The sequence below is a fragment of the Suncus etruscus genome, chromosome 15 (genome assembly GCF_024139225.1).
Source record: "Suncus etruscus isolate mSunEtr1 chromosome 15, mSunEtr1.pri.cur, whole genome shotgun sequence".
Taxonomy (NCBI): Eukaryota; Metazoa; Chordata; class Mammalia; order Eulipotyphla; family Soricidae; genus Suncus; species Suncus etruscus.
In genome coordinates this window covers 42,378,828-42,395,357 of record NC_064862.1, presented here as the reverse complement: position 1 = coordinate 42,395,357, position 16,530 = coordinate 42,378,828, and the positions used below count along the sequence as shown (strand labels likewise).

General features: G+C 38.0%; 1 protein-coding gene across 1 annotated transcript in view; it reads right to left on the bottom strand.

Moving 5' to 3' along the window:
* The window catches only part of TARBP1 (TAR (HIV-1) RNA binding protein 1), a 93,504-nt gene that overhangs the window by 29,707 nt on the left and 47,267 nt on the right, over positions 1 to 16,530 (bottom strand). Inside the window, exons 15-22 of the mRNA XM_049788091.1 lie at positions 15,182 to 15,279; positions 10,015 to 10,176; positions 6,752 to 6,939; positions 5,883 to 6,144; positions 5,403 to 5,591; positions 3,085 to 3,275; positions 2,858 to 2,929; positions 260 to 380 (exon numbers count right to left, since the gene is read on the bottom strand). Coding sequence (XP_049644048.1) covers positions 260 to 380; positions 2,858 to 2,929; positions 3,085 to 3,275; positions 5,403 to 5,591; positions 5,883 to 6,144; positions 6,752 to 6,939; positions 10,015 to 10,176; positions 15,182 to 15,279 — 1,283 coding nt within the window. The remainder of the gene's footprint in view (positions 1 to 259; positions 381 to 2,857; positions 2,930 to 3,084; positions 3,276 to 5,402; positions 5,592 to 5,882; positions 6,145 to 6,751; positions 6,940 to 10,014; positions 10,177 to 15,181; positions 15,280 to 16,530) is intronic.

Sequence of the window (16,530 nt, the reverse complement as noted above, 5' to 3'; positions counted from 1 at the left end):
AGGAGTGACTCCTGGCTCTATGTTCAGAAATCACTCCTAGCTGGATCAGGGGACTATAGGAGATGCCAGGATTCAAACCACTGTCCTTCTGTATGCAAGGCAAATAAATGCCTTACCTCCATGCTATCTCTCCGGCCCCTCATGTTTGTTCCTAGCAAAAATTAGAAATACAAATTTTGTCAATGTGAAAAACAAGTATTGGAGTTTGACTTGTTAACTATATAAAAGCAAAGACACTTGAAAATAAAAGCATATTTACTTTATCTAAGAGCTTGATTGCAAGATCTTCCATAAACAATTTATGAGACATATTTGAGCCATCCAATAAACACAGGAATTTGACAGCACAAATTCTCACATAATGGTCCTCTCTTTTAGTGCTAAAAAATAAAGAATATGGCTGTGTTAATGTTTTCAAAACAAAAAAAATATTCATTGTTAGATTTTAAGTACAGAAATATCAAAACCTTTCACGGGTTTAAAGTTAAATGGGTTTATACTATGGATAGACAAAGGTGATGAAGAGAGAATCCCTGGCTCAGAGGAACAGTGCAGTGGCTTAGGGTGCCTGCCTTACAAACTTACTCTTGCAAGCTCAAATCCCTGTTGTTTTCTACATGCAATGAGTTATCCTGGCAGCTTTCTTGTGATCCCAAGCATCACAACTTAAATAACTTTTAAAATGTACATAACTTGGCCGGAGAGATAGCACAGCAGTAGGGCACTTGCCTTGCAAAAAGCCTATCCAGGATGGTAGTTCAAATCCAGGCATCTCATATGATTCCCCTGTGCCTGCCAGGAGCAATTTCTGAGCACAGAGCCACAAGCAACTCTGGAGCACTGCCGAGTATGACACTCCCCCCCCCAAAAAAAAAAGTACATAACTTTAAAAAAAAAGTACAAACAAAAGAAATAATAAATTTTAAAAATTTAAAAGATGTGCAGAACATGGGGCTGGAATGATAGCACAGTTAGTAGTGTTTGTCTTGCATACAGCGGGCAGACCTCGGTTCAGTTTGATCCCCCGGTGTCCCATATGGTCCCCCAAGCCAGAAGCGATTTCTGAGCACATAGCCAGGGATAACCCCTGAGCGTCACTGAGAGTGGCCCAAAAACCAAAGAATAAAAATAAAAATAAAAACAATGTGCAGAACATAGGTTGAGCTGTGGCAAGCACGATCAGGTAAAGCCATAATTCGTATGCCTCAACTAAGTGCAATCCTAGTAAACACATGATTGCACGATTAAAGAAGTGCAAACCTCTGAGAGCACTTTGGCTAAGTGTGATGCAATCTGATGTGCAACCAACCCCCAGTGTGCAACTTGGCTGAAAAAATGAGCAAGTGCAAGTCAAATGTGTATGCAAAGCCTGGTCATTCCAACAACAGAGAAAGGAAAAGGAGAGGAGGGGAAGAAGGGAGGAGAGAAAGAGATGAGAATAATAGTGGAAGGGAAGGAAGGAAAGATTGGGAAGTAGAGAAAAGAGAGATGGTGAAATACTGGAGATTTGGAAGAAAGGAGATGGAGATGGGGGAGGGAAGGAGAGAGAGAGAAAAGGGAGAAAGGGGAGAAGGGAGAGAGAGAGAAAGAGAGAAGGGCAAACTCAAAAACATAGGATGTTCTATTTCTTCTAGCATTATCAATATCCAAATGTGAAAAGATAAATTAGGTCAAATTGTTACAAACCATTTCCAAGTGCATGCGAATATAATTTTAACAACAGAATATCTGTCTACAGAAATATTAGAATTTAGAAACTATCAAGTAATATCACATTGACTGTTACAACAAAACAGTCAAAAAATAAAATCCCAGGGCCAGAGAGACAGCATGGAGGTAAGGCATTTGCCTTGCATGCAGAAGGACAGTGGTTCAAATCCCGGCATCCCATATGGTCCCCAAGCCTGCCAGAAGTGAGTTCTGAGCACAGAGCCAGGAGTAACCTCTGAATGCTGTCAGGTGTGACCCAAAACCAAATAAATAAATAAATAAAATTCCAATTAAAACAACTGAAATAGGGGCTGGAGTAAAGGCGCAGTGGTAGGGCATTTGCCTTGCATGCAGTTGACCCAGGACAGACCACTGTTGGATCCCTCAGCACCCCATAAGGTCCCCCAAGCCAGGAGCAATTTCTGAGTGCATAGCCAGGAGCAACCCTTGAGCATCATTGGGTGTGGCCCAAAATCCCCCCCAAAAAAACCCGCCAACAACAGAAATATGGATATATTAAGTGGGGTGGCAGGTGATATAAAATGATAGCTAAGATTCAAAATAATATACCTTGATAACTATATACAATTATCACTTGTACTAAAGTTTAATATCAAACTAAAACATCTCTATAAACGTGTACACAATTTTTTAAAGGTACATGAAAAATGACAGCAAACACCAAATAAATTTAGAGATTAGTTTTATTTTGGACAGCATAACTTCAGGGTCTGTTCTTACAGTGGTTTAATTTTTGTATGTAGTATACCAACTATAAGGTGAATTTTAGGGGAAAAAAGTGTGCTGACAATCATCTCATCACTCCAAAGATTATATACCCTTTGCTATGTCCTTATTTATGCTGGAATTTGAATTAATATTCCTTCTTACAAAGATTAATTTTTAATTTATTATAGTTAAAGTTTTTACAATGGTGATGCAGTTTATATAAAGGTTAACAAATATTAGTAGTGATAAATCTGAAAAAATTTTACTAGCTCGAGAATCTAATTTCTAAGATAATATTCAAAGTTCATTCAATATCTTAGGTATCACTTATAAGCACTTCTTATAGTTAAATGTCTCACAAGTTGTTAGATTTTATATATTTCTTGATGTTAAGACATGGAAAAGCTGTAATACTTACTTTTCAATAACAACATTAGCTGCACATTCATATCCAAAATTTTCTATGAAGGTCTGTATATCCTGAATGAGCCTGTCCATAAGAAAGCATTTGACAAAGAATAGGTATGAGTTTTCAGTTTAAATAATTAGTTTTCAGTTTAAAGCTAACTAATACTTAATAATCTGCTAATTGAAAGGTTTAATTAAGTTATAACAGGCTGAAATAACAGTATCTTTTTATTTTACCTTTGATCACGTCTAAACACAGTTCCAAATAAACAAGCCTCAAGGACAAGTTCACTATAATTTGTAGCAACTGATAACGATACTTGAGACACATTAGAAGCAGAAACTATCCAAGACTGGCAACAATAATTTATCAGTATGTTGAAGACTCCAGTTTTTATAGCAGACATTTCAATTAAATTGAGCATAATCTGTAATGAAAAGCAATGGTCATTTTATTCTTTGGCCAGATTGTTTAAAAAGTAAAAAAGTATTACTAAAATGTATAAGGAGATTTAAATTATTTTCAACATAGTCATGAGTGAGTAATTTTTAAAAATAAAAATATTGCTAGAATGTTGCAAAGTGAAGAATGCTAATTTTTCATTTCTCAAGAATAAGATTTTTGGGAGGGGGCCACACCCAGTGTTGCTCTGGGATAACTTCTGACTCTGCCCTCAAAAATCACTCCTGTGGGCTCGGGGGACCATATGGGTTCAAACCAGGGTCTGTCCCAGGTTGGCAGTGTGCAAGGCAAATGCCCTACCCTGTGCTATCACTCCGGCCCTCAAGAATAAGATTTTAATGACAGTGATATTTGCCCAGTAATATTTTGAAAACTCTAAGAGAAAGAACTGTACCACTTAAGAGAATGAAAGGGAAAGAAAATGTCTCACCCTTTATATTTTCAGCTTTCTCTGCATTTTGCCAATGCCCTCCTTTTCCAGAGGCAACAAAGACCAGTTTCTGGTATGCACTATGAGGCAGGATAAAATTGCAAGTAGTGCAGACAACAAAATAAGGGGATTTACTTTCCATCTCCTCTTTGGGTAACAAAGCACATAGAAATTTCTAAGCATATTACTTCAGCATATATCATGCTGAAATATACATATATATCAATTGCTGTAAAGGTAGATCACTTGACAATGTCTCCAAAAATGATAAAGACCTTTTAGTAAAGTTATATTCAGAGAAATGTTTTTCTAGAAAAGTACAATTGCAACAACAGGTGACATGTGCCTTCAGTATCCAGGAGAAATCACAATATTTGTGGAGTGGAGAGGACATGTCCTATATAGGTAGGCCAGCTCCTACTTAAAGTCTCGCCATACAGGGTTCTTACATAGGAATGGCTAGTGCTGTCCCATGTTCCATGTTTTCATGAAGATTTCCCAATTCTTTAAAACTAACAACTAATTAAATTTTTTTAACCACTTTAAACCAAATAAGATTTTTGTTTTGTTTTGTTTTTGGGTCACACCTGGCAGCACTCAGGGGTTACTCCTGGCTCTACACTCAGAAATCGCTCCTGGCAGGCTCGGGGACCATAGGGAATGCCGGGATTCGAATGCCACCATCCTTCTGCATGCAAGGCAAACACCCTACCTCCATGTTATCTCTCCAGCCCCAAAACCAAATAAGTTTTTAAGGCATTTGTGTCTCATGGTTTATGGATATGCATCTACTTGTGTAGTTTAACAAATTTTCTAATGCCTAGTATTGAAGAAGATTCAAAAACATGTATTGACTAAGGAATAATCAATTTAGCATATAACTAGATTAACTATAGATTATAGTTATTAGTTGCAACTTTTCCCCCTAATTTTTATATAAGCATGGTCATTTATAATATATTTAATAATAGTTTCACACGCAAAGTTCTAACACCACCACTCCACTCTCATGTCAGCATTCCTCCACCATATCTCAGGGGTCCAAATTTCATGTCCAAATTCAAACTCAGAAAGAGAAAGAAAAATGATAGTTAACAGGGACTGGGGAATGAGTTTTTTTTTTTTTTTAGGATGCTAGGATGTAAAGGGGAAATTTTTTTTTTGATGGGGTAATCAGTTTCAATTCTGAAAAATAAAAGGTTCTGGCACTCTGTTACAACAAAGTGAATATATTTACACTATTGAAATGTATACTAAAAATGCTTAATGAGGGGGTAAGAAGGAATAGATGGGAAGTAACAGTGAGCAGTTCAGGGGATCTGAGTATATTGGTGGTGTAGAGGAGTAATACTCTATACAAATCATAGTCAACATCACTGAGAACCAAGTTTCAACTGCCAAAATGAAAAAACGTGCCCGTCAAGGGGAAAGGCTGGGAAGCAGGGAATAAGTGGGAGAGAATCTGGGAACCCTGATAAAGGGAGAAGACACTGTTGCTGGGATTGGTGCTAGAACATAGTATGTTTAAAACCAACTATGAATAGCTTTGTAAATCATAACGCTTTAATAAAAATAAACATAAAAATTAATATGAGTGCACACAAAAAATTGGCAGAGATAATAAATTTCACATTATGTTTTCCCCCCAATGTTAAAAGTTACCTCTTTTAATTTGAAATATGCCTGGCCCTTTATTTTTGCAGCGATGGTAAGGATTTGGGCATCAAAAACAAACTCAACAAAAGCTTTTAAATTAGACCAGAATATCAACTGAGTGTTGCTTGAAGAAGATAAAATTTTCCAAGCCATGTCAAAAGATTCTATGCAGAGTGATTCAGAGGAGGCCAGAAGCTAGCAGGGGGAGAAGAAAATCCATTTAACTTCTGAGATGTCTTTCTTTTTCCTCTCTCCGTCCCTTCCTCCTTCCCCATCTTCCCTCACTCCCTCCCTCCTTCCCTTTCTCCTTTAGGGAGACACTGCAGTTCTCAAGGCTTACTCCTCACTCAGAGATCAAGGATCACTCCTAAAGCCTTAGTGACTATATGTGGTCCCAGACATTGAACCTGGGTTGGCATATACAAGGCAAGCAACCTGCCTGCTGTACTCCAACCTCTCTTCAATTTTTATCTAATTTTATCTTACCTTGGGAACCAAAATTTTCATGCACTGGAACACAGGTAAAACTTGATCATGACGAAGAACTGTGAGGGCTTCTAGTGCAGATTGCAAAGTCCTTACTGGCATTTGAACAGCAGGTAAAATGGGTTCCACAATTTCACCTTCTGTTGTTGGAATAAGGGTGTGGTATCTTTTCAACAGAAAAGAGAGGCAGACCCACTGATCATGCATATACTGTGAAACTATTTTCCCCCATCCTCGGGAAGGTGATGATTCTTCAAAAAAACTGGAACAAACAAGAAAGTCACTACCCTAGTTTCCATAAGTATTCTTTTTTCTTTTAAGTTTAATACTTTATTTTTTAAATAATATTTTTATTTAAGCACCTTGATTACAGACATAATTGTAGTTGGGTATCAGTTATATAAAGAACTTCACCAGTGCAACATTCCCACCGACAATACCCCCCATCTCCCATCCCCCTGCCTGTATTCAAGAAAGGCCTTGCACTTCTCTCACTCATTGACATTGTTCTGTAAGTATTCTTAATTTCTTTTGAACTATCTTTTAAAAGAGAATCATTATTAGTCAAGATTCCAGCACAACATACGCACACAAAAAAAAAATCAAGAAAGAAAAATAATTCAATTTTCTAATTACTCTAATAAGTTATTTTCACTCAATTTAAATGGTGAAGCCTAAACAAAAAAAGTTAATGCGTTTAATAGTTAAAAGTGAGTAATGTCATAACACTTTATCAAATATCCATAGCCCTAGAAGTAATGTTAGATCAATACTAAACAATCCAATTACTGACACAAAAATGTATCTTAAAGCATTAATAATAAGCTGCCTTTCATGTCTATGCTGTGCACAAAAGGGTACAAACAAACCTGCTTTGTTCCTCTCTAAGCGGCTTTTGCAGTGTCTGATTGAACTGAAGAGAAGAAAGGAACCTCTCAGTGGGTCCTGGATCAAGAGATTCTGGCTGCAGGTCAGGCTTCTGCTCAATGGCCTCACACAACATGGCCAAGGAAGACATACTAATGACTCTCTGAATCTGTCTATCAAGGGTTGGCTCCTAAGGAGGAGACAGGACAATCTTTAACAGAAGCAAGTCTGCATTAAAAGCCAAAATACACAGTAAGGGCCTTAGCCATCATCTATGAAAATCTCATACCTTTCTTTTTCTGAAGGCTAAGAAACATCAGAGGAACTAAAAGATAAATCAATGCATACTATTTTTTTTATCATTTCTCTGCATACTGGCAACAAATGTATCAACTAGTGAGAAAAAGTCAGCACACATTTCAAACTGAGAAAACAGTTTAATATCTTCATTATGCAGGTGGATGTCTAGAAGTAGTACACAATAAACTAGCTAGACAGAGAACCCAAAGATGCACACCAATCAGCACTTCTCAATTTTTCCTACTTGCATATGCAACTGGATACAACATTCCTGTAGGTCCTTCTTATTTTACGTGCTGGGTAAAGAATGTTTAAAATAGGACTGTGGGGAAAAAAAAAGGGGGGGGGGAGTAGGAAAAAAGAAAAAGAAGATAGGTTTTCAGGAAGATATAAAATTAAATCAATTAAAAGCTCCTTTTGGAGAAGTAACACAGTGTAGCACTTAAGAACTGTTCGTTACCCATACCCAGAATTCTGGCATTGCTGCATTTACAGTGTGGACACACTGTGCTTTAGTAACTCCTCTGTGAAGCATAACAGAATCTACCTCACAAGGTTACTGAAATGATTAAATGGACAGTTCATATAAAGTACTATGAACTCTAAATGTAGGAGCACAAAGGAAGGAAAAATAGGAAAGGCTGGTTTCATACTTAGAAAGATCAACCATCTCTAACCAAGAAGCTAATCATAGAAAATAGCTACACTAAAAAAAAGTATGTTTCTCAAATACTATCAATCCTCCCTATCAGAAAGTAACTTTCTATTATATTTCTTGCCATCCCCTAACCAACAAAATAGATATTGTAACTCTACAAATAAATTTCATATTGAAAGACCGCCAATACATGAAGTAAACTTTAGTGTTTGTATTTTTAGCCAATATGATCCCAGTTAACTAATTAATTCAATGAGTTTCTTAAAAAAGGGGGCAGGGGGAATAATCTTTAAGAATTACTATGACCTGACCAGAGAGATAATACAGTGGGTATGGTGCTTGCCTTGCAGGTAACCAACCTAGTTCAGTCCCCAGCAGCACAAGGGGGAGAGGGAGGAAGAGACTGGGAGGAAATGAGGAGAATGGACAGGGGTGGGAGGGAGGGAGGGAGAGAAGAAATACTATGGCTAAATTTTATTCTACATTTAAGACTCACCATATTTTCAGAATACTAAAAGACGAATATGAACCAGAGAGAATGAGAGAATGCTAAGCTATTTATCAGTCCCTTTTGTCTTCTTTTAGTTTGATCTATAGTAACCATTTTAAAAATTCAGATTTTTGTATTAGTATCAGGGACTGAACTCAGAGCCTCACACATGTGCTCTACCACTGAGCTATATCCCTGCTCCCTACAAATTAGACTATGAAGGCAATCATATGGCTTTATTTGGCCTAGACTAAATTACAGCTCAGTTCAACTTTATCAAATATTTTTCCATGTGTAAGTGAAAACTGGTAACACTTGAGAGCTCATTGTTTCCAATTTATTTAGACACTGTTTTAGTTTTAACATGAAAGCGCTTATTTTTACTGTCAAGATACAGTAATTTCTCACACAGGTAGCAAGGATAAAATCAGCACTCATACTCACATAGTCTAGCTCTAAAGACTTTGTGTTTAGACAATACATTTTATTGTCATGCTAATTTTCCTCCTTTCAAAAAACTCAAGAGCATGGGACAGATAAATTGCCTTCCCATAGTATGATAACAAGGATTAAACTCAGGACACTAAGCCAAAGTTCAGGCCCTTTCTTTGCTGACAACCACAAAGTTGTTAGGACTACCTCAGTTATTGCAGATGGCACCAGGGTTTGAACTCACAAGCTTGGGAGTGCCAGACAGTGCCTGAAGTTACTGTGCTATCTCTTTTGTATCATGTCCTAGCACCTCAAAATGCTAAAGTTTAATGGAGAAAATAATCACTCCAAAACAAAGTAAAATGGAAATAAACATTACAACAGAAACTAAAAGAGCAATAGGAAAATTAAGGAAAGAATGAACCACTGATCTCACATTGGAAGAAAATGTGATTTGCAGATGATGAGCACCCCAAAGCAGCTAAAGAGAATAGTATAGGAGTAATGCTCATGCCTTGCATGCAGCTGACTCTAAATTTGATTTCTTACACCACATAATCCCCCAAGTATCACCAATTGCAGTCCTAGAGGCCTGTGAGCACTGTCAAGGTAGCTTAAATAATCCTTTGTCAGCACAGAGTCCAAGACTAATGCATCCTCTGGCCTTTACATTGACTTGCTGGCCCAGTTTTCAGAAAGTCACTAGAAGGGACACCCAGACACTGGCAGGTATTTTTCTCTTTTTTTTTTTTTTTTTTGGAAACAGGATATTATCAAAGGAAAGACTTAGATGGGAAAGGTGACATACACTTATAATCTGTATAACTGTGAGCATCAATCTTATGGGAATGGAACATAGAGAGGGATACTGTGGTAAAGGAAGTAAATAAGTAGGAAACAAAATGAGACAGAAAGTTATGAATTGAGGGTTATGAGAAGTCTGACAGATGAATCTGGACATATTAAAGTGTCCTGTACTGGTCCATGGATAAAAGTGTAAATAATTTTAATATTTAAGCATTTTTGTAATACAATTAATAGCATAAGAACTCCCACATTTAGCAAATATAGATACAGACCATTATTTTAAAAGTTAAATTTCAGCAGATTGGGGAGGGGGAGTGTCTGGGGAAAGGCACACGTGGAAGTGCACAGGCCTTACTCTTGTCTCTTTACTCAGAGATGGCCTGTATGTGGTTCTAGAGATTGAAATGAGGTCAGTCAAACGCAAAGCCAAGTACCTTACAATTTCTTCAGCCCCTTAGCAGATGCTTATATCAAAAATTGTAATAATCAACTGTATCTATTCCACATATACTTATTCAAAATAAGTTTATTTTGAATAAACTTATTCAAAATACATTCAACCCTGAAAGAAAAATTACCTGTCCACTATCCATCTCTTGAAGATGTTGAATAGATATATTTTTCAAAGGAGAAATAACTCTCCAAATGGGGTTATCTCCTTTCCACCCAGCCTTGAAGTGGAGATTTAGAAGCTCAGTTAGTATCATCAGGTATAAATGACAACGATCCAGATCTGAAACCTAAGACAAACAACAAGAAACACTTAACGAGCAAGGTTCATGATTTTTATAAAACTAAGAGTCAGATAGAAAATAAATGTATTTAAAAGCCCTAAAAATATGCTGATAAAGTCATCTGTTTCAAGAAGCCTTCCATAATGTCCCCATGAGAAGAGAAGGATTTTTTTTTCTGTTTACACTGAGTTTGTATTTAGCAGTTATAGGAGAGATGAAGTCATGAAATCTTTCTATACATGGTTGTACATGGAATCTATTATGCTGAGTGAAATAAGTCAGAGGGGGAGAGAGAGACACACAGAAAAGTCTCACTCATCTATGGGTTTTAAGAAAAATAAAAGACATTCTTGCAATAATTCTCAGTCAAAAGAGAGGAGGGCTGGAAGGTCCAGTTCACGACATAAAGCTCACCACAAAGAGTAATGAGTGCAGTTAGAGAAATAACTACATAGAGAACTATCATAACAATGTGAATGAATGAGGGAAGTAGAAAGCCTGTCTAGAGTACAGGCAGGGGTGGGGTGGGGAGGAGGGAGATTTGGGACACTGATGATGGGAATGCTTCACATTCCTTACATGACTGAAACCCAACTACAATCATATTTGTAATCAAGGTGTTTAAATAAAGACATTAAAAAATAAAAAAAAAAGATTGGGGCCAGCATGGTGGCACTAGAGGTAAGGTATCTGCCTTGCCAGCGCTAGCCTAGGATAGACCACGGTTCAATCCCCTGGCGTCCCATATGATCCCCCAAGCCAGGAGCAACTTCTGAGCACATAGCCAGGAGTAACTCCTGAGTGTCACCAGATGTGACCCAAAAACCAAAAAAAAAAAAAAAAAAAAACTAAAAAGAGTACACACAGATATAGAAGATACATGTAGGGGCCAGAGCAGTGGCACAAGCGGTAAGGCATCTGCCTTGCACACGCTAGCCTAGGATGGACCACAGTTGAATTCCCTAGAGTCTCATATGGTCCCCCAAGCCAGGAGTGATTTCTGAATGCATAGCCATGAGTAACCCCTGAGTGTCATTTTGTGTGGCCATAAAAAAAAATAAATAAATAAAAAGAAGATATATGTACATATTTTGGGCTGGAGCAAAACCACAGCAGGTAGGGCGTTTACCCTGTAGGTGGCCAACCTGGGTTCCATGCCCAGCATCCCATATGGATCAAAGTTTATAATAAAAAGGTTGATATTGAGGAATAAAGATGTCAGGGAGGGGCCCGGAGAGATAGCACAGCGGTGTTTGCCTTGCAAGCAGCCAATCCAGGACCAAAGGTGGTTGGTTCGAATCCCGGTGTCCCATATGGTCCCCCATGCCTGCCAGGAGCTATTTCTGAGCAGACAGCCAGGAGTAACCCCTTAGCAACGCTGGGAGTGGCCCAAAAACTAAAAAAAAAAAAAAAAAAAAAAAAAAAAGATGTCAGGGAGGATTCCTAAATTGGAACTTGAGAAACTGATTAAATGGTGGTATATTCACTAAGTAGGAAACCAGGAGAACCTCCTGTAAGAATGCTGTGTTTATGTGTGATAGATTCAACACAATTTTTCAAGTAGCAACTAAAGAGATAAATTTCAACTCAGACTACTGATATGAGATAAAGACAAAAATATGATGATCTCTGGCATAACTGATTCTGAAGCTGCAGATAAGATCACTGAAAGAGAACAGAATGAGAAAGGCACCAAAGAAGACCAATCAAGTGTGGGGCCAGAAATGCAGCTCAGTGCTAAAGACTGCCTCACATGTATAAAGCTCTGAATTCAAACTGCAAAACAAAACAATTATAAAAATTCCCACTTCAAAGGCTAGATAGTAGAGAATGAATATTCAAAGGAAAAGGGGTTAAGAAAATATGGTTTTAAACCATTAGGTTTATGACCAGGGGTCACTGTCATCTTCAGAGAAAGCCATCTGTGTTCAGATAGAGGTAGAAAGCAGATTAAATGGTGCTGGAGGCCTTTAAAGATTTGTCTATAAAATGAAAGAAATAGGGTGCTAAAAAAAGAAAATTAAAAAGGGGTATTTTATAATAGAAATTCTAAAAGCAATTAGACTGTTGAAATGTCTGAAGAAAAGAGACGTTGCAAATATAAGAAAGTGAAAAGTACTTTAGCAAATGAAAGAAAATGAAATCCAGACTACTTGATCTGTAACAGAGAGAAGGAGGATAAATTCAGGTATAGGTAAGCTCTAATTATTCAGCAATTGGCAATTTTATACAAGCAGCTAGTTACTCTGTAAAGTGAGAGGCAGCAGGATGCTGAAGCCAAACAGAACTGCAAGGATGAGAGTTCCTCTCCCTAACTCAGTGGCCTCTTGTTGGTTACTAAAATCACGCATGCAAAATTGATGAATACTAAAAATCACTCCCCAACCAAAGCAAACTATTAAATCATCATTACACTGCTTGAAGTGAGATAAAATATAGGAAAAAATTATTAAACTTTGAACTACCAAGTAGATGTATTTAGTTGTGAATTTTATACTGAACTCAGTAAAAATAAATGTTTCAAAATAAATATACAAAATTACAGAGTCAGGAGTAGACCCTAAGTACTACTAAATATAACCACAATACAAAACAAAAAAACCATATAAAATAACCTATTATTTGTATGGATTTTATCTATAGTTTTATATTTTTTCTATAACCTTTTCTTTTCTTAAGCTACAAGTAGCTCTTACTGCCCAAACCAAAATCATTTGTTTTATAATATGTATATAAAAAGTTACTATGCATTTGTGTATGTCTGAAAACCTCCAAATATAAAAGATTAAAAAAAATAAAACTGGGGCCGGAGAGATAGCATGGAGGAAAGGCATTTGCCTTTCATGCAGAAGGATTGTGGTTCGAATCCCAGCATCCCATATGGTCCCCCGAGCCTGCCACGAGCGATTTCTAAGCGTAAAAGCCAGGAGTAACCCCTAAGTGCTGCCGGGTATGACCTAAAAACCACAAAAAATAAAAAAAATAACAAAAATAAAACTGATGATAATAAAATGATATTAATACAAAACAAATAAATGTTTCTTACAAATTTACACACTATGGGGCCAGAGTAATAACGCAACTATAAGGCATATGCCTTGGACACGGCTGACCCAGGATGGACCTCGGTTCAATTCCCAAGCATCCCATATGGTCCCCCAAGCCAGGAGCAATTTCTAAGTGCATAGCCAAGGAGTAACCCCTGAACGTCACCAAGTGTGACCCAAAAACCAAATACCAAGAAAAAATATTTAGGCACTAGCAGAAATAGTGTTAACAGTTACTTGTTTAAAATCTAAAAGCTTTCCTTCCTTCCTTCCTTCCTTCCTTCCTTCCTTCCTTCCTTCCTTCCTTCCTTCCTTCCTTCCTCCCTCCCTCCCTCCCTCCCTCCCTCCCTCCCTCCCTCCCTCCCTCCCTCCCTCCCTCCTTCCTTCCTTCCTTCCTTCCTTCCTTCCTTCCTTTCCTTCCTTTCCTTCCATTCACTTTGGTTGCTTTTTTATTATATCTTTATTTAAGTACCTTGATTACAAATATGACTGCAGTTAGGTTTCAGACTCCTCTTTCCCTGCCCACCAGGAAGACAGCCCTGGGCCCTCTCTGAGTGCTCGCTCCTCTCCTTTTAGTTCACACCTACCCCTGGTCACATGCCCCACAAGAAGAAAAAAAAAAATCTAAAAGCTGGGGCCCGTGAGATAAGGTGTCTGCTTTGCAAGTGCTAGCCAAGGAAGGACCGCAGTTCAATCCCCCAGCATCCCATATGGTCCCCCCCCCCCCCACCAAGCCAGGGACAATTTCTGAGTGCCTTAGCCAGGAGTAACCCCTGAGCATCAAACGGGTGTGGCCCAAAAAAAAACCAAAAAAAAAAAAAAAGGCAAAAATCTAAAAGCTATGGGGCCTGAGAAGTATCATGGAGGTGCCTTGCATACAGAAGGACGGTGGTTCAAATCCCGGCATCCCATATGGTTTCCCGAGCCTGCCAGCAGCAATTTTTGAGCGTAGAACCAGGAGTAACCCCTGAGCGCTGCCAAGTGTGACCACACACACCCCAAATCTAAAAGCTAGGGCTAGAGTGATAGCACATTGGGTAGGGCATCTGCCTTGCAAGTAACTGACCCAGGTTTGAGCCCTAGCATCCCACATGGTCCTCCAAGCCTATAAGGAGCAATTTCTGAGCACAGAGCCAGGAATAACCCAAGCACTGCTGCTAGGTGTGGCCCCAAAACAAAACAAAAAAAGAATAAAAATAAAATAAAATAAAAAGCAAAAGGCTTACTCCAGAGGGCTTTTCCTTTCTATTTCCATACCCTCCTATTCTATCAAGTCTTCTCATAACTTTTTATAACTTGTCAGCTAACTAGCAAACATTTATCTTTCTCACTTTTCTGCCAATTTAATGATTCTAAAACCTTCAATATCTCTTGTACAGAATTCCCAAAATAACAAAAATAGTAATACTTAAAGAACTTGGGGACAGAACAGTGCCGATAGTGGTAAGGCGTCTGCCTTGCCCACGCTAACCTAGGACGGACCATGATTCGATCCATATGGTCCCCCAAGCCGGGAGCAATTTCTGAGCACACAGCCAGGACTGACTCCTGAGTGCCACAGGTGTAGCCCAAAAAACAAAACAACAACAAAAAAGAACTTAATAAATTTTGCTAGTTTTAAAATATTACTGAAGGGTGAAGGTTTTTAACAATGACACAAAGAACAAACAATCTAAAATAAAGTAACAAAGTTAGGTACATACAGAGCACCTGCTTTGCCTCAGACATATTTGTTTATAACAATAACTGATTTCAAAAATCTCTTATGAAGCTTTAAAATTTTATTTTTACTGACACCTGATTTCATTTCACATCTGCTAAATCAAAATCTCGGGTCATATCAGTCTGGAAGTGGAACTAGGAAACTCCATAGATTAAGTAAAAAGTAATTTTCTTATAACACAATTCCTAACAGTCTTTAAAATTACTCAAATATTAATGAAGTTACTTCAAAGAATACTTACACTAGTTAGTTCTTTCATAGTAAGTCTTCTTAGTATAAATAGAGAAACACTCTCTGAAGTAGACAAGACAAAATTCCGAAGAACAGTATATATTTCATCTGTATAGGGTAAATACATGAAGTAACACATGAAGCTAAATGACAGAAGTTCTTCAGTACAAAGTAATACGACATTTGAGGCTAAAAAGATAGTACTATGGCTTCCTTAAAGCCAAGATCTTGCCTTAGACATACAATCTGAATTCTATACCAGCATCCCATATGGTCTCCAGAACAGTGCCAGGAGTGATCTCTGTATGCAGAGCCAGGAGTAACCCTTGAGCATTTTTGGCCCAAAATTCAAACCAAACAAATTAACAAACAAAAACCAAATATTCTATTACAGTACAACTCTGATAATTATACAGATGAGTGAACCATTTACCAAAAACAAATTCTAAACAATAATGCATGTCTGGGGCCAGAGGGATAGCATGGAGGTAGCGCGTTTGCCTTGCATGCAGGACAATGGTTCGAATCCCGGCATCCCATATGGTCCCCTGATCCTGCCAGGAGCGATTTTTGAGCAGAGTCAGGTGTAACCCCTGAGCGCTGCTGAGTGTGACCCCAAAACAAACAAACAAACAAACAAATACATGTCCAAAGCATGAAGAAATCTATAATTCTGAACATTCATTTAGGATTTCTAGATTTGGGAAATGTAGAATAAGGCTAAGCCAGATGCTCTCATTACATGACTGAATAACCTAATTAATCACTGACAGAAAACCTAAACTGAATAAACTCAGCAAAATTCGAAGCAGTAGTTTCAGGAAAGGAAAAAAAGTGATACTTGAGGGCTGGAAGGTGAAGCTCATGACATGAAGCTCACCACAAAGAGTGATGAGTGCAGTTAGAGAAATAACTACATTGAGAACTATCCTAACAATGTGAATGAATGAGGGAAGTAGAAAGCCTGTCTCCAGTACAGGTGTGGGTGAGGTGGGGAGGAGGGAGATCTGGGACATTGGTGGTAGAAATGTTGCACTGGTGAAGGGGGGTGCTCTTTACATGACTGAAATCATACAACTACAATCATATTTGTAATCACAGTGTTTAAATAAAGATAATTAAAAAAAAGTGATACTGAATAGCAGTGAGTTTACTCTGATTATCCTTGCAGATGGGAACCACATACAGCAGTACTCAAGAAAAGGGTATCAGAAAGCCCCTAACTTCTGCTCCCAGAGATAGGGATGGGCAAAAAGAAAAGCTTCTAATAAATATTTTATTCAGAGTCTCAGTGAGGGGACAGGGGCCAGAGTATTGGTGCAGAGCAGTAAGTCATCTGCCTTGTCAGTGCTAGCCTAG